The sequence below is a fragment of the Manis pentadactyla genome, chromosome 1 (assembly GCF_030020395.1).
Source record: "Manis pentadactyla isolate mManPen7 chromosome 1, mManPen7.hap1, whole genome shotgun sequence".
In the NCBI taxonomy this organism is placed as follows: Eukaryota; Metazoa; Chordata; class Mammalia; order Pholidota; family Manidae; genus Manis; species Manis pentadactyla.
This window is the reverse complement of record NC_080019.1, coordinates 235,081,653-235,107,018: the sequence shown is the minus strand read 5'-3', so window position 1 is coordinate 235,107,018 and position 25,366 is coordinate 235,081,653. Positions and strand designations below refer to the sequence as shown.

Here is a 25,366-nt window from a genome sequence, read left to right as displayed (position 1 = left end):
GTGGTTAGTCCTGGCGCTTGTTGGGGGGCAGTTGTGGGGGTCTCCCCCAAGGTCTGGGGGATGCAGGCCCCTGGCTAGACCTGTAGGCATAGTCCTGGCATTCTGGAACATCGTTTACAGGCCTGGCACCATGCTTGGGCAAGACCACAGCCTCCTGATGAAGTGATACCAAAGGTGACTGGACAGTCTCGGGAGGCACGTTCCATGTCTAGCTACCGGGCTCTCCTGATAGCTGTGGTCCCATCACACAGGACACGGCCCAGGGCTAGGAACGGCTCTGCGCCGTGGCTCCAAGCTGCCTTCCCAACTGGGCTCCAGCCCCTCCCACCCACCCACCTGTCCAGGAAGCCTGGAGACGGGCCGGGGTGGTGGGGTGGCCGTGGGGCCCAGGCTCCAGGGCGCTCGGCCTTCCCTGCGCTCCAACCGCAGCGCATAATGAAAGCTGACATTACATCAAACACAATAAGGAGTTTCGGTTGATGAAGATCATTCCTGAACACACAAACCCATTAAACCAAGGGGAAAAATATCAATTCAACACACTTGCTGGTGAAAAGAAAATGTGATTTGTTATCTAAAAGGGGGTTATAAACACGGCTCTGATGCTCTTTCCCTCCATAATGAAAACAGGCGGGTGCGGTGGGAGGACTGCAGATTAGAACGTGGGGCCTCACTCTCCGACTTTTTAGGTGAACCTTCCACAAGGACAAAGAAGGGCATGGGTGGGGGGCCAGCCACTCTCGGGCTCGCAGGCTGTGGCCGGCTCCGCCTGTCTGACGCTGTCCTGGGTGGCCCCTGCGGCTGCTCCGGTGGCCCCCTCTGTCCTGCTGTTTCATGGCCTCGGGAGGATCAGATGTTGGCGGCTTCAGTGGCTTGGGGGACCATGTCTAACAGGAAGATCCCAGTCCCATGCAGACTATGGTGAGGCTTAGGAATCTGTATGTGGCCCTTGGCCCCAGGGGCTTGGATGTGTGTGGGCAGGATGCCTCCCTCGCTCTGCCACCTTGAGAGGGCCACGCACGCCCCTTCCTCGTGAGAGGGTAGCATCATCACCGGATGGTGCCGGGCAAGGCCACGTGTGTGAAAATACATCGCAAACACAGCTCGGGTTGGGGTGGGAGGGTCCCTGGGCAGCCTGTACAAGGTCCCAGGTCGACTGTTAGTGGCCCGCCTCTGGGTTAGCTCATAGGGAGGCAGGCCAGAATGCCACCTAGTGAGTGTGCCCAGGGCCCTGGCCTCAAATCCTGACCCAAGCTTTGGGGTCCTGAGCAGTGGGTGAAGACTGAGGCAGAAGCCTCAAAAGTCCCCAGGGGCCCAGGAGGACTCCTGGGGGTCACCCCCAGATCACCGAAGAGGGAAGGGTGCCTGTGGAATGCTGCAGCGAGACTCTGCCTCAGGGTCTTAATTTTCCACTTATGAGCCAGGGTGACCAGGCCCCCTGGGGGACAGCACTAGGGGGATGGGGAGCTGGACCTCCCAGGGGTCATGACCCCTGCCTTGGGGCCCTGCGTTTATGACTCCACAGCCCCAGAGGGGCCTGACTGGGCTGGAACAAGCTCCCTCAGTGTCCGGGGGCCACAACCCCAACAGCCCCACTGTCACCCGGCGTTTGAGGCCATTTGCTCAAACGGGCTCAAAGCCCCTCTGAACTCATGGACACACCTGTCCCCCTCGCCCCCGATCGTGGATCTGTACACAGAGGGCACATGAGGTGTGGGGCTGGGGCCCCCCGTGACCCTTATAGAGAGAACACCTATGCCCTCCTTAGCTGGAGCTGAGCCCAGGAGAGGGCATGAGGGGTGCTGGCAGGTGGGGGACAGGGTGGGGAGTGGGCATGGGCGAGCGTGGGCAATGGCAGTTGGCATCCACGTTTGGTGCTGTGGAAGGCGGCTGCCGTGGCCTGGCCAGACGTCGCCCGCCTACCAGGCCCCCCTGCAGGGCCCAGGCGAGCTACTGGCTGCACCACTGAGGATGCCTGGCCTTCCTGCCCTGGCCTGCTACCAGCTCAGCTTAGCCAGGAGGGCTGTTTTCTGAGAGACCGTCTGTTGCCAGCTTGGCGGAGAGGCAGGCCTCAGGCCGGGGAGGCCACCTGTCCTGTCCAGCCGGCTCCTCTGGCCTGGCCCAGTCCCCCCTCCCCCTTTAGGTTCCCAGGCACAGGTACCACCCCCGTCAGACTCCCAGGGCAGGGCTGTGTCCCCTGCAGGCCCTGGTGTGTTTGGCACTGAGGCCCTGGGGCCAGTGACCTCTCCTGCTCCCCTCGTCCCCCATGTCCTGGCCCAGCTCCTGCCTGGTGGCAGCATAGATGGCAGATTATGCTGGCACAGGGAGGTGCTGGCACCAGGCACTGTCTGGCAGGCAGGCCTGTGCACCTGTCCCATGTATTAGAGGCACCAGGGCACCTGCTGCCCGTCCACAGGGCCCACGGTTCCCCTGGTGTCCAGCGGCCATGGCCAGGGCTGTGGCTACAGGCCCCCTGCCCTGCCACAGCCAGGTGTGTGAGTCATGGCCTGGGACTAGAGAGGGGGCAGGGGGCCTCACATCCAGACACCCGCCTTTGCTCTCTCGTCTCTGCTCTCACCCTGCAGGCCCCAGGGTCCCCCAAGTGTCTGGGCTGGTGTCCATGGTGGGGTGTGTGTGGATGTGGGCACACCGCTGGCCACTTCTCAGAAGTCAATATACAGACCTACTGTGTGCTGTGGACACCGGAGGCCACACCCACTGACCACGCTCAGTGGGCTCGGTCTGGCCTCACAGCCCAGGTGTCTCCTCTAGAGGCCATCCTCCCCATCTCAGAAGTAAGAAGCCCCAGCCCAGCTCTTCCTGCCACTCTGTCCACAGGGCACCCACTGGGCACGTGGGAAGGTGGTGGGCAGCACTGGAGCAGGCTGATTCTGGCTCAGGGGCCACGAGGGGGCAGAGAGGCCAGCCCCCTAGGACACTGGCTGGGCCACCTGCACTGGACCACCTGTAGTGGAGGTTGGGGGCCACTGGGGGCCACTCCCAGGGCCGGGGCCAGAAAGAGGGGCCCCAGGGAGTGAACACTCAGGCCTCTCCTAAGCATTGGAGAGGAACATGGCTGTCACCTCCTGAAGGTCACTGTGAAGGACATGGCTTCAGGGTGGGTGGCGTGCCTGCAAGGGACAAACACCCCATCCCGTCCCAGCCTCAGCTCCCCAGAACCCCCGGCACGGTTCCACCTGCAGCTGCTGCCGGCTCCCTGCCCAGGCAGGTGGGCTGTGCGGCCCCCCATTAGCACTGGTGACTCAGCCTGGCAGCTGAGGCAGCCCCAGGGGTGCTGGGGGGCGCAGGGCCCTGTCCCTGCAGCCGTAGGGAGAGGGTGATACAGACCCAGCTGCCGCAGATACCGCAGCGGGACAGCCGGCCAGACTGCGGGCCATGGGGGGAGGGGAGCACTGGGCTAAGGCAGGGCCTGGCTGCCCTGCGGTCACACCCAGAGCCAGGAGCGCCTCAGGGCAAGTTGGGGGGCTGGGGCAGCCACCTTCCAGACCCCCCGGGACTCCTTGGCCACCATAGTACCTCAGCTAGGTCTGACCTCTCTGCACCTGCGTCCCCCATTGAGTGTGCCCCGGCCTGCCGCTGAGATGCGCCGGGCCCAGAGCTGCAGCACCAAGGGCCTCCCGCCCCCGACTCCACCCGGACTGGCCCCTGGGCCCAGGGGGCAGCCGTTGGTGCCACTCTGTGTTCAGCACACAGACCACCGGAGGCGCAGCAGGTGCCTGTGCAGCTGCGGCGGACACAGCAAGCCCCGCCCACTGGTCTGGTCCCTCAGGGTCTAGTCGTCGGTGGCTTTGGGGCCCCCGAGGCTGGAAAGGACGCAGTCTCTCTTCTGGCTGACTGTGACGCTCTGAGAGGCTGGGTGGCAGAGGGGGGCAGGTGTGCCCAGCTCTCCTGCTGCCTGCCTTGAGAGGGCCGGCAGGGCCAAGGCTGGGCTCCAGAGGCTTCGCTTCCTCCCGCACGTCTGGGCATCCCCCATCCCCATCCTCCGGTGGGGGGGCAGGCTGCTGCCTGGGGAAGCCCAGGGGGGCAGAGCACCCTTCCCCAGCACCTCTCTGGGGCCAGGGCACCACATCTGAGAAGTCCCGGGATCAAGGGGCTTCTCTGCCCCAGGGGCACCTCCTTAACCACCGTGGTGCCAATTTTAGGAGCATCACTCTAGAACTGCCTGTGTGCCCGCCGTGGGGGGTCTCCACAGCCCCTCTGGGGTGCGTGACAGGCACATGTCTGCACCCTGGGTCCCAGCACCAAGAGGAGCCTCAAGTGTTTGTGGAATGCCAGACACAGGTTCCGGCTCCACCCCACAGACCCCTCAGCACCCCCGCCCCTGCCCCCACCAACACCCACCCTGCTGGGGCTCGGCGGGTGCTAGGGCAGGGGTGGGCGCTCCAGTTCTTACCTTGATGTTATCCTGCCAGTGATGGGCCCTCTGGAAGTTCTCTGCAGCATCAGCCAACCTCTGAGGGACAGAGCACAGGTCGGTGAGGACGGAGGCTGAGCCCAAAGCCTTCTCCATCCCCCTCTGGGCCTATGGGCTCAGGTTCCCCCGCCTGGCTGGCTGTGTGGCCCTGCCCACAGCTCCGTGGGGCTCCCTGTGCTGCAGCCCCCGGCATGGAGGGGCCCCAGACGGAGTAGGACCCAGGCCCTGGAGCCGAGCCCACTGCCACTCTCTACCCCTTACAAACTGGTGTCGCCCAGTGCCAAGAGGAAGCCCTCTGCAGCCACATGCCACAGGGCCTCGCAGATGCCGTGGCCTCCCGCAGCAGGAGCCATGGCCCACCTCTGCCCACCAGCCCCTCCCCACTGTCCCTGTCCCGGCTTCCTGAGCGCCTCTCAGCAGGGCTCTTCCTTGGGGGCTGGTCCTGCGGCCCCTCCTTCGAGGCCCCTGGGCCTGTGAGTGTAGGTGTGTGTCCTGTTCCACACCTTGTCACCCAGCACAGACGGTGCGATGCGTGGAGATGTGGCAGAGCCAGCCCTGCCCCTCACAGTCCAGAGGCGAGGAGACACACAGCCCAGCAGAACAGCAGGGGAGGAGCAGCTGAGGTACTTCTAGAAGGCTCAGCACTTGGGAGTTTGGGATGTCAGGGAGGCCTTCCTGGAGGAGGCAATGGTCTTGGCCATCCTCAGGGCCTGAACACCAGTCACCCTTCTGGGGGCCTTATTTTGTGTCTCCATGGATCTTGGGGCTACAAGAGCCTGGGGATCCCACAGGTGACCCCCATATAGCTGAGTGCAGTGGAGTCCTTTAAACATAATGACGACTGTCACCACCAATTGGTCACCAACTGCAGGAAGCCCTGTCCGGCCAGGAACACATCACATTCTCCACGTGCCTGACCTGTGCACCTCGGGTGGGGATGCCCAGGCATGGGGACGGCGCACAGCCTGGCCAAGGCCATGTAGTAAGTTGGTCAGGCTGGCCCTGAGCCTGGCCTTCGCCCCATTTGCCTTGCCCAGCCCACGACCGGGGTCTGGGGCCCACCATGGGGCCCACCATGCTCGGTGAGGGACAGTCCCCCACTCCCGTCCCACTGTGTCCCACAGTGCAGTAAGCTCCTGCCTTCTGCCGCTACTCAGAAGGCCCTTGTTTCTTGGTGCTCGTGACACACGCCCCTTCCATCAGTCCTGGCCTGGTGGCATGTGGGCCCCAGAGGGGAGATTCTAATAGAGTCTGGCGGCTGCCCCTTCAGGGGAGGTGTGAGTCAGGACACAAAGACCCACTTTTCCTCCCTCCTGGTGTGGAACAGTGGGCAGTGGGGGCCTCTCTGCAGAGCCACGGCCTCCACTCTGGGGCAGGACGCCACCCTGGCGGCCAGAAGGGCTGCCCAGAGCCACCCCCCACTGGGTCTGCCGCCTCCGCAGGCCACGAGCAGTGAATGCTGGCATGACTGCAGGAAGGCACCTGGGCTCACACCCCCCGAGTCACAGTGCTGGGCTTCCCCTGGAGTGAGCCCCTCTCCTGCCACCCCTCCTGTTACTGCAGAGCCTGCCTGGGGGCCACACTCCTACCAGCCTCAGGGACCATAGGCCTCTCTGCTTCCAGATGCCTCCCGTGTTTGCCTCCAATCCTGAACCTTTCCGAGCTCCTGGACACCTTCCTGGGGGGGAACCTTAGGCCCACAGGCATTCACACAAGCCCGTCCTGACTGAGCCTGTCCACCTTGGAGCTGTGCCCCATCGGTCCTCGATAGCACTTGAGCCCCCTCCTGCTGGCTCCTGCGTCCGTCTTGGTCATTGTCACCTATTCTCTGCACAGCACCTGGAGCCTTCAAAATGCAGATCTGATATTGTGGCTGCATCCCCCTCCTGCCCCTAAGCTCTCAGCAGCTCCCCATATAAAAGGCAAAGCTTTCTTGAGACCCCCAAGGGGCCCACCTGCACCCACCTCCTGACCCTCCCTTTCCATGCTGGGCCCTCCTACTGGCCTAGACCACAAACACCCCACCCTGACTACCACCCTGCACAAGCCAGGCCGATTCACAGCCCGCAGTGCCCTTCTCAGAGGACAGTACTGTGTGAAATGGATGGTCAGCCACGCTCTCACCACTGTTAACTGGGCCCCACCATGCAGTCTGGGTGGGAGGTGTAAGGCCTTAGGCAAACGCTGCACGTCCCCTTTCCTTACCCAGTGGCCCACCACCTTCCTGGGACCCAGACCTTCTCACAGTGGGCCTGGAGCCACTGTGGGGGTCGACTGAGGCCACTGCTCTTCAGGGGGTATGAGGCTGGGGCAGGGTGTGGAGTAACCAGATGAGGTCCCTTGCCACGGAAAAGCCACAGGGTTGATGGCGTGGCAAACACCACACGGACATTAGTCTCGGCCTCCAAACTGGGCCACGGCACCTCCGTGACGGCTGGGGGTGCCAGCCCCTTCACCCCTCCAGGGCTCAGCCCGGAGCATGGGATTCCCAGGCCCCAGGACACTGGGCTACAGGCCCTCCGACCTCCCAGCCTAGCGGCCTCTGTGAGGGGGGCCTGGGGAAAGGGACCCAGCCCGTCTCCTTGAATTCATGGAGTCCCATGGGTGTGAAGGCCCGGGTCAGCCCGCTGACTCGTGAATAACAGAGTTGCAACAGCCACTGCGAAAGGATTACTTTTAATCCTCGGTAACGATCAAGCCATTATTATTTTTTCGGTGTTACAGATCAATCAGTCCATCCCCGGGCGCTGGACGTGTAGAAACTGCCGAATGAATACACGGGGCTGTGGTGCAGAAGGAAGGGCCGAAGCGGCTGAGGCAGGCGTCGCAGGCTGTGGCTGAGGATGGGGGACCGGGACCACCCACCCCCATGCCCGAGGGGCCCCAGGGGTGAATCGGAGCCTGGACAGTCTCGTCCCTGACCCCAGCCCACCTTCCCTGGGCCTGCCTCCCTGCTGGGGCTCTGGGCTGCTCTCGGCCCTGTGCAGCCTCTGGCTCCCTGCACGCTGCTCTCCTGTGCCCAGTCTCTCGCCCAGGCTCCTGGAGCTCCCTGACCCCTGCCAGGCCCCAACTGCCCCATCAGCAGGGAGCCCTCTGCCCTGCTTTCTCCCTTGAGCGCTGAGCATGCTGGGGGCCATTTCTGTCAGCTCACGGGTTTACAGTAACTGGCTGCTGACACACAGTCGGTGCACAACCAACACCGGCTAAATCAAGGGCAGGGTGTCCTGGACCTGGGCAGAGGCCTGGGCTGGCTGGCCAGCTGGGTGACCCCAAAACCACTCTTAGAGGAAAAGGCAAGAAAGCAGGGCTGGTGGTACGCAGGCTGGGGACAAAGCTCCCCCGGGGAGCAGCCCCTCGGCAGAGGCTGTGGACCCCCACTGAGGGAAGTCCTTCATGAGATAAGGGACCTGCGGCTGTGGACCCCTCAGAGGCCAGCGCCTGGAGAGAAGGTCCCTCGGGCTGGCGCTCCGGCCCCTCCATCCTCTTTGAGGGTGTCTGTCTCCCCAGGCCGGTGCCCCCACTTCTCCTCTGCCTCCTCCCCTCCCCCAGCACCCAGCCCAGAAGGGTCTGGGGAGCAGCTGCCTACCCAGCAGGACTTGTTTTGCGCAGCCTGAAGGGAAGACTGTGAGTGCTTTGGCCTGAAGTACTCACAGCTCCTTTCTCTTCCAAGGAGATCCGAGGGGCTTAGGGTGAAAGGCCCTGGACCCTTGGAGCGCAGGAGAGGTCTGGGCCATGGAGGCTGAGCCTGCAGGAGCTGTGGGGGGGCACTGAGGCGGAGGGAGGTGACGGTGACAGACGACATCAGACCCCGGCGCTGGCACCCGCCCTGGCCTGGGGCTTCATTGACCGGCAGTCAGTCCAGTGACAGGTGAGGACGGCCTGCGCCTGCCCCCCAGCCCCCTGACCCAGCAAGGACACCTGAGAGGTGGGCCCACAGGTGAGGGGCTAAGGCCCAGAGGGTGAGGGCCACTGCCCGGGCCCCTGGGGATGGAGAGGTGGAGAGCATCAAGCCCAGATCTCCCGGCACTGCCAGACGTTTCAGGGAAGGACCAGGGCTGGCCAGGTGGGCCAGGCTGGTTGGGCGCAGGTCCCCCATCTTTCCTCCAGAGCAGCTCCTCTGCTCCTCCCTTGGGACAGGGACTCAGTCCCTGGCCCCCCAGACGCTCTCTGAGCGCACCCCAACCTTGGTGTCCCAGGGCGCAGACCCCAGGGAGTGAGCAGCAGGGTGCCCGGCAGCCGCCCGGCTCTGCTGCCTTGGCACGGGCGGGCCTTGTGCTGGCTCTCTACTCTGCACTGATAGATCCTAAATACAGATTTCCAATTTCCAGAGCTGTTATGGTCTAATGAGTAAATAATATACATATTTAAAACTGTCTAAAAACATATCTGCATAATTAAAATATCTGCATAATAATTAAGCGACATGCAGTTTAGCAAGGAGGAGCTAGAGCCCAGGGGCTGACAACGGGGGTTGCCGTACAGGTGGGGTGGTGGTCCTGGCCCTGGGGGCCCTCCTTCCTGCAGCCTTGGCCTCAGTGGGCAGTCACCGTCTGTCCTCTCCAAGCAGTACATCCAGTCACGGACCAGAGGCATCCCAGCTGGTCCTGACCCTGGCCAAGCTGCGACCTGGGGGAGACACTTGTGTGGATGGAGGTGCCTGGCACACGTGCGGGGGTTGCCCCAACGTCTCACACTGCCACCATCCATAACACAGGTGCACCCAGAGCTCACAGGCACCTCACTCACCAAGACCTTCTGAGGGCACGTCCTGTCCTGACGCCCCATCTGGCTGGGTTCCAGGGATGAGGAGATGGGCACCTGCACGGTCAGAGTGGCCAACCAGGATCACGACCTGGGCACGGCAGGTGACAGACGCCTTCCTGCCAAGTGGCTGCCAACACCTGGCCCTGCCCTCCAGCCCTCCCCACCCCTTCCCTCCGAGGTTTCTCCTTTCGCGCCTTCCTGCAGTCACCCAAGCCAGACACACCTGGTCCCAGCGCATCTGAGCCACCCTTTCTGTTAATCCCACTTCCAGCGCAGAGATTGAACAGCCACTGGGACCACGAAACACAAACATGTAAACCCCAGGCCAAAATTCTAGCAGCCGAGAAGGGCGCCGCGGGGGGAGCCTTCACGCGAGGCCCCGCCGCTGCTGGCAACGACGGTCTCCCTGACCTTTTCCCTCGCCAGTCACACGCAGGCTCCACGAGTGGATAAAAAAATTAGTAAAATGGATTTTTCTCTTAAAAATAAAAAGGTCAAAATACTTGTAACAGGGAAAAAGCCATTTGAGTTGTGGTTCCTGCCGGGAGGAGCGCCCGCCCCGAGGGGGGACCTGTCACTCTCTGGGGGCCTCGCGGGCTTGGTTATCGATCCCTGTGTCCTCTTCGGTCCTGCGTGCAAGGAGCAGCCTGTTTAATTTCCCAGGAAAACGATGAAGCAGCCAAGGGGGCTTGTAATGAAGACAGAGGTAGGGCTGGGGACCTGGTGTCCCAGAGGCTTCGATTTCAGACCAGGCAGGGTTCCCCAGCACACCGTGGGCCTCCAGGACGCCGGTGGGGCTGCATTTTGCCATGAGAGGATATACAAACCCACTCTCACGCCTATCCCTGGCATGCGACCCTGAAGTGGACATTTTAACACCCGGAGCACGGAGGCCACAGGCTCTGGGACACCACCTCTGGGAAGGAAAGGAGAGGCCAGCACTCAGGTGCTGTTACGGCCTCACGGCTCCAGCGGGAGCCACAGTCAAGTCAGAAGGTGTGGGTCCAGGGTGTCACGGGACAGAAGCCAAACGTGCCCATGGCAAGCAGGGCAAGGGGCGAGCGGAGGGCCTGTGGCTGGGCAGAGCCTCCAGGGGCCGGCTTGCATCTACAGAGCACGCGTCAGGGGCTGGGCACGAAGCACCCTCGGGAGCGTTGCACTCTGGCGTCGGGCTGCTTCGGGAAGGGAGCGCAGCCCTGTGCCGAGAGCTCTCGCCCGGGCCTGCCAGTGTCTGCTGCCGCTCCTGGGCCCCCTGTGCGGCCCCAGAGAGAGCGGGGTTCCTCGCTGAGAGACATGCCAACAGGCCCCACACAGGATCAGGTGCGTGTCTGGGCTGTGGCCCCAGAGCCCAGCCTGCAGAGGCCCCTTGGTCCCCGGAGTGTGAGCCGCAGGCTTCCAAGGCGCTGCCCCCCCTGCCTGGCGCGGCCCCTGGGGGTTTGCGCGGTGAGAACCGCAGCCTTGCCCGTGCCCCTCAGCCTCCAGCGCCTGCACCCGAGCCTGTCGCATTTGCCAGTTCTGTCAGCCTTCCTCCCCTGCCTGTCGCCAAAGCTTCTCCCATCCTTCAGGAGTATGTCGGCAGCACCCGGTGCGAGGACCAGGCCCCAGCCGGGCCACCTCTGGCTAGAGAGGCAGGGTGGCTGCCATTCTTCTGAGTGTCCCGTGCCCCTCTCCCACCTCAGGCCACACTGCAGAGACACACGGGTGGGTGTGGGTGTGGCATGGCACCCGGGCAGAGCTCAGCCTGGCTTTGCTGGGGATCAGGAGGTGCCCTCGGACCTGTCAGCTGAGAGGACCGGGAGTCCCTGGGGTGGAGCGGCAGAGGCCAGGCCAGAGGCGGCGCTGGTGACAGGGTGCAGGGGCCCTAGGTGGTGCAGAGGGAAGGCACGGGTAGGGTGGGGCTGTGTCTAAACACGGGCCTCGTCGGGCGCCCCACACAGAGGGCTCAAGGAGCTGCCTCGGGGGCCTGAACTGGGGATATCTGCTTTGCAGGACCCCATCCCCACCGTGGACCTGGTGAAACTGCCCCCCACCTGCCCCACCTGGCCGCTGCCAGTCAGGAATGCAACGGTCCAGAAGAACAAGGCACTGGGCCTTGCTGGCGAGAGGCAGCGGGTGGTGGGCGTGGGACCCGCACCTGGCCGGGTGAGCCAGGAGTTGGGCACCGCCTGCCCTGTCCCAACACCCCCTTTAAGAAGCCTTCTCAGACGCCTCCACACCCCACATGGCTCAGAAGCAGGACGTGGGAGGGCGGCAGCTCCAGTGGGAAGGGGTTCATGTGACCTTCCCTCTTCCCTGTCAACAAATGCTTATCAAGCACCTGGTGTGTACCGGGGCTGTGCAGACGTGGTGGGTCAGTACGGACAAGGCCCTGCTCTCCTGCGGGGCACCATCAGGGGGCTCTTTGCACCCCGCCTCTCCCCCTACTGCCATTCTGTCCCACTGTCCTGAGCACAGAGCTTGGTGATGCCTCTGCAGTGAGGGCTGCCTGGGGCAGCATCTTCCTTGGCAGCCCTTGGGGGTGCTAGGGGACCCCTTGCTATGAAATGCACTTCCACCTGAACGCCCCCCACAACTAGGGCAGCAGAGTCTGTCCGCGAGGACGGCAGAGCCCAAGCCCCCGCCCAGCCGCATACTCTCTTCCCATGTTATTTTTACACTTTTTCCTAAAACACAGCCTGAGCAGGCCCTTCTCGACTCTATTAACATTAGGAATCTAATCAGTAATCAGGCAGCTCATAATTTTCTGATTACCTCTGATTAGGCCCAACGTCGGTGGGGGGCGGGGGGGCGGGGAGGGAGAGGGTGGGGCCGTGCAGAGGGGGTGGGGCTGGCGGGGAGCCCGGGATGTGCCTGCGGGGGCGGCGGCCCGGCCGGGGCGGAGGGCGAGGGCCCCTGGTCCCGCTGTCGTCTGTCCCGGAGGAGGATGTGGGTGGGACCTGGGGTCAGAAGGCAGGGACGTGGAGGGGCCCCTGGCCCACCTTGCAGCAGACCCCAGGGCAGGTTGGGCCCGTGCTTCAGCAGAACAGGGACTAGGGCCGGGCGGGCGGCCCTGAGGGCTGGGCTTGGGCATCCACGCGGGCCCTGCCTTCCTCCCGCCGTGGCTCACACTCCAGGCAGATCCCGGGCGCAGCCGTGGGTGACGGGGCCAACGACAGGGCAGGCCTGCTCAGAGGGCGACGGGGGACCCTGACGTGGAACACTGGCCCTGGTGCTGTCGCTGAGCACACACGGGCGGTTGCTGGCTCAAGGACTATCCCCTCCAACGAGGAGACCATGATGCTGGGCCCCCGCTGCACAGGGAAGGCAGGGAGCCAAGGCCTGGACAGCCTCTCGGGCAACGGCGCCAGTTAGGGGCCCGGCCTGGGCCTGCGGAGGCACCCCAGGCTGGGCTCGGGCCTCCCTCTGCTGGGGGCCTGGCTGTCACCTCTGCAACATGCGCTCAGACGGGAGCACGGTGCTGGCCGAGCCAGACCTCCTAGACCTGCCCTAACCCGTGAAGCCCCCCATCCCCCAGCCTTCCCAGCAGGCCTGGACCAAGGGCCCTGCCCCTGCCCCTGCCCCTGGTCTGGATCTGGGTCACAGGTCACCACCCCTTGTCCCAGGTAACCATCCAGGTGACCTCTGGTGACCTGCTCAAGCGCCAGAGGAGGTGTGTGGCGAATGCCATGCAGATGGGCACGGAGGCAATCAGCCTGACTCTAGTAGCTGCCGCTGGCCTCGGGCTGCTGTCTTCTCTCCCAGTTTGCATCTCATTACCCAGAAGGCTGTGCTCACTGGGGGTTCAAAGTACAAGAGCATTGAGCCCCGCGGCTCTGCCCCCAGCAGAACAGGCTTCCTGGTGCACGGTCCGCAGGTACCCTCCGCGGCAGCCCTGCCGGCCTTGTCACCACCTCAATCCCCCCAACCACCACCACCACTCCCTGTCACTCTGCCACCGTCCCCCTGGCTCCTGTGGCCCTGACCCCCCTCACCAGCACCTCCCCACCGCTGGGCCCACCACCCAACCCCTCTCTGCCCATCACCCACAGCATCACCGCAAGGTTAGGGAAGCGGTAAGACGTGAGCAGTGGCTTCCTGTCAGCCACCCAGTGTGGCCTGGACACTCGTGCTCAGAACTGGTTCTCAAAGGGAGACCTCAAGGCCAGGGCAGGGGCGCTTGTCCCCGGGGAGAGCCGGCAGAGTGGCCTCAGTTTACTGCCCATTAGTGGCCACAGTGCCGCTAGGGGCAGGGCCCAGAGCTGTCTGACATGTGTCCAGAACAGGGCTCCCAATAGCCCCACGTCCCGAGGCAGTGTGTCCATGGAGGAGGTCGGGAGCGTTCAGGACCCACCTGGGGCGGGGTCAGGGCAAGCTGGGAGGGCTTCTGGGAAGAGGGAAGGGCAGACCAAAACTGCAGACAGGGAAGGGGAAGAGGGGTTCCGGTGGGGGCCTCTGCAGGGCCAAGCTGCGGAGGCAGGAACCGGCGGGCTGCTCTGTGGGGAGAGGCGGGCAGGCAAGGCCGGGGCAGCTGACGGGGCCTCCACCCCTCGGGGCCTCCCTCCGCCTGCAGGTGTCTGCGCTCCCAGCCGCCTCCGCAGAACGTCAGGATGCCCCTCGCTTCACACACATTGCCTCTAAGCCCCACGAAGCTTGGTCCTTATTCCCACTCCACCGACAGGGACACAAGAGCCGAGAGGTGAGGCTGAAGCAAGATGCCGCAGGGCCCCCAGAGGAGTGGGAGTGAGAGCCTGCTCAGCCGTCACCCCCTGGGTGTGGGTGCCTGGGACCCCTCTCCGTAGCTGCCCGCCAGCTTTGGCCCCACCGGGACACAAAGCTGGCACTGGAGGGCCTGGGGGCGATGCTGGGGGTGCCTGGGCAGAGCCGGCAGGCAGACAAAGGCCTGGGCGGAGGGTGGGGGGGCACAGCCTGGCTGCCAGGTGGAAACGCCCAGGGTAGAAGCTGCTCTGCACATGGCTGCATCCCGCTGCTGCAAGCAGCCTCCACATGTGGTCGTCACGAGGAGTAAAGGCAGCCGGCGGGACAGCTGGAGCCTTGGCCACAACATTTAAGGCATTTGTCAGAGCCGTGGCACACGACGGGCTGCCGGGCGCTAATGGCTTCTGCCTGTGGCTGCCAAGCGAGAAGAGGGCGGGCAGTGGAGGTGGCCTTGCTCCTGCCCAGGCTCTGTGCCACCCCATGCCGCGTGGCTGCTTCCTGACAGGTGGGGCCCACTTGGGCCTTACAGATGCCTAGCAACAGCGCAGAGCCATGGCGCCCACTGGGCAGGGCGGGCAGGCAGCCATGCAGCACAAGCCTGCCTCCTTGGGGCACCTCTGCCACCCCAGCCTGCGTTTGGGCTGCAGCCCCTCTCCCCTGGGACGTGGGCCTGGGAGTCTGCTTTCTACCACGCCAGCTCCCAGGAAAGAGACTCCTGAACCCAGCTGGCCAGGCCTCAGTCTCAGCCCTCTGAGGTGGGCTTGGTGTGGAGGAGACCCCACTAGTGCTGGACCCCGAGTGGGCTCGGAGCCGTCCTGACCAGGTGATCTCAGCTCCTACGGCCTGTCACCCCCCATGAAGTGGGAAATAGCGGCACCCACTCAGGGAGCCTGGCTGTGTCGGTGAGAAGAAGCAAACCCACATGCCGGCGAATAGGGCCGGAGGTGCCGAGGCGCATTAGGGAGGGCCCGGTGGCCTCAGAACCCCGGTCCCCTCCCCAGGCTGAGACCAGGGGAGGCACCAGGGGTCACGGGAGATGACTGAGGCCGGCAGCGCACTCTGGCCCCCAGGAGCCCTCCTCCACCAGTGGCAGCCCCAGCACTGGGACCCCTGTAGCATCGGGGCTGGTTCTGCCTGGGTCGGCGTCCACCCGTGCTGAGCCTGGGGACCTCCTGAGGCAGCTGTGCTCAGCTCCGCCTAGATCTGAGGCTGCTGCCTGAGGGAAGGGCCTGGAGGGGCAGGAGGTCAGGGCCAGACCCGCACACTGTGGGGCCCACCAAGGCCTGGGCAGGCTAGCTAGGCCCAGGGCCCTCCTTCTCCCATCAAGGCAGAACCCGCGAGCCGTCCTCACCCCACTGCACAGGGGGAAACCCCAAAGCCTAGCAAGCGGTGGGACCCCCCTAGGGTGGGGTGAGCAGAGCATCTCAGCATGGAACTTGCTCACACTGTGGGTTTGCTTTCCTTCCTGGAACCCCCAGAGGCGGGTGCCCTCTGGGGGCAGGGAGGGTCTCTGTGCCCCAGAATCAACGCCGCCTCCACTGACTGGGGCCCTCATGGCCCTCATCCACTGACTCGCAGATGCCACTCTGCCTGCTGGCCCATCCCCAGTCTTGGGCCCTGGCCACGGGGGCTTCCCCGCCCGAGTCCTGCGGAGCCCTGTGTTGCTCCCCTGTCCCCAAAGCCCCCCAAGGAAGTCCTCCCCAGGGGAGGGGGGCAGTGGGAGCCCTGTGACCAGGGCCTCTGGGGGAGGCCTGCTAGGCAGGAGAGGGGGCAGAAGGCTTGGCGTCTAGAAGAGGATACGTGTGCATGCTCATTTGGATGTGTACACGTGTGAGCACAGGGCACAAGTGCAGATGTAAGAAATGTGCATGTGAACATGTGTGCACGCGTACCCGTGGGAGCACACGCATGCAGGGGTCATGCATGCCGCCGTGGTCGGGCACACTCGCTGGGGGTCCTCACCTTCGGGTTCTGGCTCGCCTTGTGAGGCACAGGTGGGGTGGGTGTGGGTGGCCCTTGGACCCAGGAGCCCGCTGCCTGCCCCCTAATGTCCGGCTGAATGGGCCCCAGTGGCCACCGCCTGCCCTGTCTGCGCCTAGCGGCCCCTCCTGTGGTCCCCTCGACTTGTCCATTGCTTGCCTCTCCCCCAGCCCGCCCCCAGCCTATGAGAACTGTCCTCTTACCCCCACTCACCCCAGTGTGGAACAAGTGAACGGCGGCCCCAGGACCCCTCTTCTTTGCTCCTTCACAAACATGTTCTGGCCGTGCTGAGTGCCACAGTTGCAGGAGGCATCGGCCCCGGCCCACTCTCCCGGAGCTCACAGTGAAGGAGGGCCTCGCACCTCCAGGCCAGACACCCGGGCTCCAGTGTGACCCTGAACGTGCCCCTCACCCGCGGTTACAGGCAGGGGCTGCCAGCAGTGCCAGGAGAGCCAGCCACGCAGGGGCAGGCCTGGCTTGCAGCTGGACAGAACGAGGTGCGGGTCCTGGTTCGCTCTCCTCCTGCTCACACTGGGCCCTGGGGCGCTCACCACATCGTCCTGAACCTGCTCCTGAAGAGGGGCCAGGAGCGCCAGCTCGCCCGCCACAGTCACCCTGGGCACATGTGGACTGTAAGCCCCAGAAGTGATACCAGCGACCCCAGAGGCACTTGGCAGCTGGTTTGGGACTGGGGCACAACATGCCCTTGTCCATGGGTGTCTGGCCTGGAGGTGCGAGGCCCTCCTTCACTGTGAGCTCCGGGAGAGTGGGCCGGGGCCGATGCCTCCTGCAACTGTGGCACTTAGCACGGCCAGAACATGTTTGTGAAGGAGCAAAGAAGAGGGGTCCTGGGGCCGCCGTTCACTTGTTCCACACTGTGGGGTGAGTGGGGGTAAGAGGACAGTTCTCACAGGCTGGGGGCGGGCTGGGGGAGAGGCAAGCAATGGACAAGTCGAGGGGACCACAGGAGGGGCCACTAGGCGCAGACAGGGCAGGCGGTGGCCACTGGGGCCCATTCAGTTGGACGTTAGGGGGCAGCTCCCAGACCCTGCCCCTAGTAATGGTGGAGGGGGCTGAGGGTTACTATCGTAAAGTCGCCCCAAGTACCATTACATGGGAAACACAACTTGGCTTCCATGGAGATTTGACCTAATGTCGTCTCCTATGGTTACAACAAAAAGCACCAGGTGTCCCTTTTTCCTTTGGCTACCAGGAGGCTCACAGTCAACTTGGAGGCTCAACTAGACAAAATGCCTTGTCCTGCAGCTGCTTCCCTTGGCTGTTCTGTCTCAACCTTTTTATTTATAATCTATGTTTTACTACACGTGCTTTTGTGAAGACCTGCTCAGTGCTTTGCGGAATGAACTGGGGAACATACCATACTAACCTGTCCTCCCATCTTGCCCATTCACTCCTGCTCAAAGAGGCTTCCAGACCCACAGGAGGGGTCCCTGGACAGGTGTGCTCTGTGGGGTGTCAGGCCTGTTCCTCTCTCTCCCCAGCTTCAGTGTCCCCGGGTCTGTACCCGTTTCTGTCCCCACTGCCCAAGGTGGGCAGGGCTGACTGTTCCCTGAGGCTAGACTGACTGTGGGTGGGAGGGGCCCTGCTCCGAGCCAGCGCCCCACCCGCAGGCCGGCGGCATCCGGCAGGCACAGCCATCTCCCTGGAAAACGAGACTCATCTTATTGAGATAACGAATCGCTCCATTTAGATCCAAATTAACCTCCCCAATTACCCCATTTTCTACCACGTTTCACCAGATCGAAATACGAAATCCCCTTCTGCCAGACGGCCGCGGGCCCCGCCCTCCTCAGCCCTCCCTCCTAGCCAGGATTCTCTTTCTCTCTTGGGGGGGCGGGGTTGGGGTGAGGGGAATGGGCAGCTTGATGCAGCTGCCGCTTGAGGAGTGAGAATTTTCGTTTTATTTTTTTAGCTCATTCTTTGAAATAAGGATGCAATATGGGATCAATTTTTGATGACAGTGAAGTGAAAGGGGAAAATAGTAGCAATTTTCTCCTCTGAACATGCCCTATTTAATGGAAGGATGTCACGGTGGAGTTTTATCTGGAGGAGAGAGAGGGCTTGGTTCCCAGGGACACGCGGTCCATCAGAGATGCCCGGCAGGGGCTTGGCCTGGGGGAGGCTGGTAAAGCGGCTTCCGGGTGCTCCCCGTGAGGATGGCTGCCAGGGGCCAGGACTTGGGGCTGGGGGAGACTGAGGCCAAGGGGCCCCAAGCCACCTCTGGGCCTGGCCGCTCTGCACTGAGATGCCAACTCCCCTGACCTGGCACCGGCGTGGACCCTCCCCACCTTGTCTCTGCTGGTGTCTCCCTGCATCTGGAGTCTAGAGCCAGACCCCAGGGAATCCGGTGTTAATAAGGGTCATAAAATCCTGGCCAGCTGCCCCGCCTTTGTGTCAGACCTACGGAGCTGGGCTTTGTGGGCCTGGGGCTGCTGGGGGTAGACAGCGGAGGCTGGACCCAAAGCGGCCAGACTGGGGGCCGGCAGGGAGACCAGCCCCCTTCCTCAGGGCTCAGGAAGGAGAGGTGGGTGGTGGAGGGGGCAGCGGGGGGGGGTGTCCCAGCAGAGGTGGCTTTCAGGGGACTCTGCGAGAGGAACTGTCCCCTGCACATCAGAGTCAAGCTGGACGGATCTGGGCTGTGTGGCATCAGGAGGCCTTGAGATCCAGTCCTGCAGGAACTTGGGAGCCCCGCCCCCCTGTTCTGAGTTGCCCCAGGGGAAGTTACAGTCGCTGACCTGGATGGACCAGGGGTCTGGCTGCCAGGGACACATCCCCACCAGGAGGCCCAGCCCACAGTCCGCACACCACGGAGCCCGAGACCTGGGCACCCCCACGTGGCTGGGCGGCACCCTGGACAGCCTTGGCCCACCCTTCCTGTGATCCGGGCCTCTCTGGCCATCTGTCCTTCAAGGCCTCCCTCAAAGGTAGTGCAGGGACTGGGGACAGAAATGGATGAGAGCCGCTCCACCACTGACATCTCGTCCACAGACACATGCGGTCACCCCAGGGCCTGGGACCCGCAAACACGGCGCACGGTCACACACTCCCCAACGCCCACACAGAGTCCCCGGGTCACGCAGACACCCAGCCACACCCGAGTGAGCGCGGCCCCTGCCAGGCGTGGTCCTGACACTAACGACTTGGGCCTCCCGCGGTGGGAAGAAACCCGCCTCTCCCAAGCCCTTTCCCGTCCACCCTCCAGGGGCCCACTACACATCCAGTCGTCCAGGACCCCCAGGTGACCTTCCAGAGCCCTCACCACGAGGTCAAAGAGTGCTGGCAAGAACAGCCCCACCACTTCCTCCAGGGGACCCCACGGAGCAGGACCCAAGCGCCCGCCCCCACGAGTCCCCAGGTCCCAGAAGGGGAGTGGAGAGGTGAGGTGCCCGTCAGCAGAGGCCCTCCAAAGCCACACACGCCACCTCCCTCCCCTCCTAGGCTGTGGCCGGGCCTCTGAAATAATTAGCAATTCTGCTCCACAAAACGTTGGCCCGATGGGATAATAAACTCCAACATCTGTCAGAAGAGTGAGCTCCTGTGGAATTGCCAAGAGAAACATTTTTCTCCTCATTCAATTCACATTTAAATTGAAAATAACCCCTCCAAGTCTGCACCAGGCCGGCAGCACGGGGCTCTGGGAGCCCACAAGCTGTTCCCAGTCCTGCAAAGGGGCCCAGATGAGTGGTGATCACTCACTCAAATTAACAAATCATTTTGTTTAGAAATGAAGAGAATTTGCAAGTGATGGATGGCTTAAGAGCCACTGAGGAGGAGGGGAAGCTGACCATTGCCCTGCCGCTGCTCTGGTGGGCAGCCCTACGGCCCCCTGCTCCCAGCAGCGAGGCCTCCCAGAGGGCTCTGGTCAAGGGAGCCAGCACCACCTACCCTCACAACTGCCCAGTGTGGTTGGCAGGCCAGAAGTCACGATGCCACCATTCTGTGGTGGGAAACTGAGGTTCAGTGAAACACCCGAAGTCCCCAAGTGCCCCTCCAGCCTGCAAAAGGCACAGACCCCCTCTGAGGGGCCCAGGCAGGGCTGGCTCTGCCTGAAGTGCAGCCTTCTGAGCCTGCAATTCCACCTCTGGGCTGCAGGAGGTGCTGTGCAGAGGCCACACCCTGTGTGAGTCTGGGGTTGGGTCTGCCTATGCACCATCCTTGCTTCATCCAGGGCAACCATTAGTCCGGCAACAGGATCCTGGGGCTGAGTTCTGGGCCTCAGGTCTCTGATTCTGTCCAAACAATGAAGGGTGTTGACTTGGCCAGCCAAGGGCCTTCTAAGCCACACGGGGCTCTGAAGACCAGCACCAAACACTGCTAAATGAAGACATTGTGTTTCTTTTGATAAGGGGCCCCAGTCCTGGCCAGGCCCTCTGTATGTCCCCATCCTACCCCACTTCAGGGCCATGTGTCCCCACCAAGAACTCTGCCACCCCATCCCACTATTTCCCAGCAGACCACCCACTCTCTGGGTATGAACAATGCTCCTTCCATCCCCGTGACCCTAGTGCTCAGCTCTTAGTCACCATTCGGTGAATAAATGAATGAGTGAATGAGCATCTGGCTGCACAGACTCAAATGCATGAGACAGGGCTCGATGCACGTCTGGATATGAAGACGGCCTCTCGGCCCAGTGCTCTGCACAGAACACCCCCTCCTGGCAACTGCTCCACGCCTCCTAGGGCCCAGCCCGGCTGCGCTTGGGTCTCTTCCCACGTGGCCTCTCACAGCATGGTGACCGTGGGGTCAGGCACCAGGCTCGTCCCCAAGCTGGCCACCTGGGGCCCGGTGCTCTTGGGTTCACAGTGGGGCCTGATCCCCTCTGGGCCCCACCTCAGGGACGTGCACCCTGAGGACACGGCCTCCCCTCAGAGCTTCCCAGCTGGGAGCACTGGGAGCTGCCGGAACAAATGCAAATGCCCTGAGGGCAGGTGGGGTGTTGTGGAGGGGCAAGAGGACAAGAGACAGGGCCCGAGGGGTGGGTAGAGCGCAGAGATTCCTAGGAAGGCAGGAGGACTGAGCCTGGGCTTCTGGGGCCGGCACAGAGGCTCAGCTTAGACCTTCTTTCTCCTGAAGGCCATCTTCCAGCCTGAGCCCAGGGCCCTGTTTAGACTGGGAGCGCAGAGGCTCCTCATGGGGCCCCCTTGATAAGCCTGCTGAACCCACCGCTGTGGGCTGGGGGAGAGCAGACAGGAGCGGGCGCTCTGAAAGCCCCAGCCCTCTGCCCAGAGCAGGATGGGGAGACGCACGCACAAGCAGTGGGGCCACGTCAGACACGCGGGATCTTGGGACACTGGGGTCCCAGCTGGGTGCTCGAGTGTCTTGGGCCAGCCCTCTCCCTTTGGGGACTCAAGTTCTAACTTGTGAAAGAGAGCTTCCTCCTGGGCTGCTCTGTTTGCAGTGCTGTGGAGAACAGAGGCAGGATGGTGCTGGGGGTTTGCAGGCAGGCACGAGTGTGTGCACGGGCCGGGGCTCACCCATGGCTGCGCACTGGAGCCAGAGACCTGGGTGGGGTCTGGCGGGTGGCGTCTCTGCTCCTCCCCTGGGCTCAGGCCTGGATGTGTGTCTTGAGTGCCCGAGCCTCTGGGGGCCTGGAGGGCCCAGGGGTGGGGAAGGCCTAACAGGGAAGGACATGGCGATGTGCCTGCATGCGGTTGTGAGTCTGTGGGGTCGCCCTGAGCTGGGCCCGGCTGCCCTAAGATGGAGCTGCCGGCCTGTGGAGGACTGGGGAGGTGATGGGAACGAGGGGAGGAGACAGCCCCTGGCCCCGGGTCAGGAGGTCTCCTGGACAAGGAAGTCTAAGCCGCAGTTGTCCAGAGGGGGGCCCATCATGGTCTGACATCACCCTTCCTCACACTGGGTGGGCTCCAGCTCTGAAAGGGGGGCCCGAGGACACAACCACAGCTCCCTCCAGAGTCAGAGGCTGGGGCAGGCGATGGGGAGTGAAGCTGTTATGGCTCCCTGACGTCAAGGTCTGTGCCCCCAACACGTCTGGACTCCAGTCTCGGAAGCCAGGACCCAACCTTGTGCACTGAGTCAGGAATTCTACATTGGTGACCCAGCTGGTGACCTTGAGCACCGCCCCCCCATGCCAAGCTGGCCTGAGGCTCCCCTGAGGAGTAGCCCTGGGGGACACTTCCCCAGCCCATGACCAGCGAGCTCAGGGCTGGCCCAGAGGCCACTGGAGCCAACGGCAGGCCCACAGGGAGGCGAGTCGCTCCCCCTCGTGCAGACGGGCGTGCGGCACGTGCTCTCCAGCGGTTACGCCGACGCACTGCAGCGCACCGGGCCCTCGGAGCTGGCGCCACTCCTCAAATCTGGCAGCGACACCTAGGGTCAGAGCCCTCAGAAACACCTCCCCAGGCAGCCAGGAAGCTGGTGGCAGCAGAGAGGCGGCACAGCGCAGGGGGGTCAGCAGCCCCCTGCGGCCCAGGCCCTGGTCCCTGGCCCCATGGAGGCCCAGGAAGGCCTGACCACTCCTCCTCCCTGCCTCCCCTCTTCCCTCCATCTCTCCTTCTAACAGGAAAGTCACGGGGAAGCAGATCTTGAGGGGAGAAAGGGGAATGTTTTTAATTAAAAGTTTAAGTGAATTCACGTCCCCAGGGAGAAAAGAGAAGGCGGGAAGACAGTGTGGGGGTGGCGAGGGAAAGTAGGCCATGCCAGCCGGGCTCCGAGCCAATCCTGGCAGCCTCCCTGGCCACCGCTGCAGAGGCTCTGGCTTTCCAACCGGGGAATGGGTCGCAGGGGCAGGGCAGGGGGCTCAGCAGTGCCAGCTGGGCCAGAGCAGCACCAAATTCTGGCACTAAAGCATCCTGACCTCCTGTGCTGCCGCCTGCCCAGCCCCACCTCTGGGAAGGTGTTCCTGCCCCCACTAGGGTGAGGGTTGCCGGTACCCAGGCTGCAGCTACTGTGCTTGGTCAGGGCCAAGGCCTGGGCTACATGTGACCCTACTGGGGGGCTTCACATGTGCCCAGTCCGCAGCCCACAGCAGCCCCCACCTCACAGCCAGACCAGACCCTGGCCGCAGACCAGGGGACCTTGTCCAGTGGGCGGGGGCGGCAGAGAGGTGGTAACGAGGACCACAGGTGTTCCCCTTAACCAAGTATTTGCTGCACACCCGGCGGGGCGCAGCTCGTCCACACACGGCCCTGTGTGCTGCGCAGAGGCCATCTGGAGTCCTGCCCCCTCGGCCCTGCTTATTAGCCCCAGCTTGCCTGCACACACGTGTTCACCATAGGCAACACCACTCAGGAGCTTGACTGGCCCAGCTTGGGCCTGGGCAGCCCCTGAGCGTGAGCAGGTGTGTGTGGGTGCTCCCAGGGCAGGGCTCCATCCAGCTGGCACCATCCCTTCCTCCTGCAACAGGGAAGGCCCTGGTACCGTCAGGCCATGTGTATGGGGTCTGGCATGTGTATGGGGTGGGGGTGGGGTCTGTGCACATATCAGTGCATGGGGGGCCCTGTGTGCAGGGGTGGGGGCCAGGGTTGCCCCATGGGGTGACCTCATGCCCAGAAATCTTCCTTGACCCACTCCCCTCCTATCCTTTCATGGGAAAAGGAAAAAGCCAGAGAAAACTATGATAGATGCAATATTTTGCAAAATGAACTAATTACATGGCAATCACACAGGGAGATGAGATTAGCAGAAGAATATTGATACAAGGAGGCCCAGGTATGCACGTGGCTGGAGGGGGAAGCTCACTGTTATTGCGGGAGATCGTGGAGCTGGCGCCCCTATCCTGTCTGGGCCACGGGCCGGGGAGGCAGCTGCCCCTCATCCTGGCCACGGTCGCCCAGATCGGCCTGGGCCGTGTGGGAGCCACCACCCAGGGAAGCAGGCACGGACAGGGGGATGCACACACACATGCACGGGCACCCCGTGGTCCGCGTGGGCCAAGGGGGGAGGAGGGACTCGTGCACTGCCCATGCTTCCCTGCAGGCCTGCACATGGGGTTGGGGCTTGTGCTGTGGCGGGGGTCCCTCACGGACACGTCATCAGCTGGGCTGTCAATGGTGCTGTCGGCCAGGCACAGACAGGGCTATTTTCTCTGATTGAATGCTCACGATTTATCTGTGGCCCTGGGGCAGGGCCCACGCACTCAACAGGGCCGCACACAGCTGCCCAGGACCAGCAGATGGTGCCCTGTGCCCCCGCCCTCAGCCCTCGGCACTACAGGTGCGCAGGAAGCTGCTCTCGGATCCCAAAGCTCATCAGTCTAAAAACCACCTCCCCAACAGGGCCTTGAGGCCCCCCAATACCCAGAGCCAATGGTCCAAGACGCAAGCTCAGAAAAGCTTTAGGCTCCTCAGAACTCCAGGCAGAAATGTGCAACTGACTTGAAGCACGGCCACTGGGAGAAGAGCAGGTCCAGGTGGAAAGCCACCTCCGCCCTGTGAGCTCCCGCCGCAGCACCTGGCTTCCTGCCCCAGGAGGGGCGGCAAACATTGGAGGAAGGCGGGAGGGGCCAGGCAGGGAGCACTGCCGTGTGCTGCCACCCCCACCGGTTCCTGGGCCCAGAACTCACAGGGTCCAGATGTGCCCCCACTCCCCGTCTCATCCAGCAGCCACACTGGACTCGGCCTGATCCTCTGCCCACAGCCTCAGGGCCCCTGCACGCCGTTCCCTTTCTTGGATGCTGTTCCTTGTCCTCTGAGGGGCAGGCTCCCTTCTGCCCTCCAGCCCCAGTCTCAGTGCTCCCCCTGTGTGGTTCCAGGGGACTGGGACTCTCCCATGAAATCCCAAAGTGAGGTCAAACGACGGGGATCCTCCCCGTGGCCCGATCCCCCTCCTGGGAACAGTGACAACAGTGTGGCTCAAGCACGTCTACGAGCGAGACAAGCCTCAGTTCAGATGACCCTCAAGCAATCCTGCCAGGTGGGCTCTTATCCCCCATTTTACAGGTGGGGAAACGGAGGCTCTGAGGAAGGGACCTGCCAGCGCAGGCACGGCAGCTGGGGCCTCTCCCGGCCCTTGCTCCTCTCGATCCAGTTGTCTGGTCCATGCCCAGAGGCCCTGTCTCCTGGGTGAGTCACTTGCAAAGGCTTATTTCTGGGAAGCGTACTGATGAAGCAGGGGGAGTCACGGGATCTAAAGGCCCAGCTCCACCCTGCTGCCAGCTGCCCTGATCCCCAGTGGCGGCCGCCGTGGAGGGGAGGCGGGTGCCTCTCTGGGCCTCTCTCCCATCTGTCTCTGAAGGCCACCCCTCAGCACCAGTCACCAGCCAAAGTTGCCCACTGGTGCCCTCCCAGGGCATGCCTGCCACTGGCGGCAGCCCAGGCGCACGCTAGTGTCAGCCTACCTGGCTCAGGACCCTCCAGGCATCCTCTGGAGCTCTGAGGCCCACCCTGACCCTGCCTGTCTATCCATCTGTCGGTCTGCCTGACCGCTCAGGCCCCTTCCCTTGGACATGCTGGATCTGACACCTGGGAACGCAGGAGAAGGCTGGGTGTGGCCCAACTGGTCAAAGGGGTGGGG

General features: G+C 63.3%; 1 protein-coding gene across 9 annotated transcripts in view; it reads right to left on the bottom strand.

Annotated features, from left to right (window-relative positions):
* CACNA2D2 (calcium voltage-gated channel auxiliary subunit alpha2delta 2) overlaps positions 1-25,366 on the bottom strand; it is a 117,324-nt gene that overhangs the window by 23,784 nt on the left and 68,174 nt on the right. For all 9 annotated transcript variants that reach the window (XM_057487093.1, XM_057487101.1, XM_057487103.1 and 6 more), the window contains exon 4: positions 4,415-4,474. In XM_057487093.1, the coding sequence (XP_057343076.1) occupies positions 4,415-4,474 (60 nt within the window). The remainder of the gene's footprint in view (positions 1-4,414; positions 4,475-25,366) is intronic.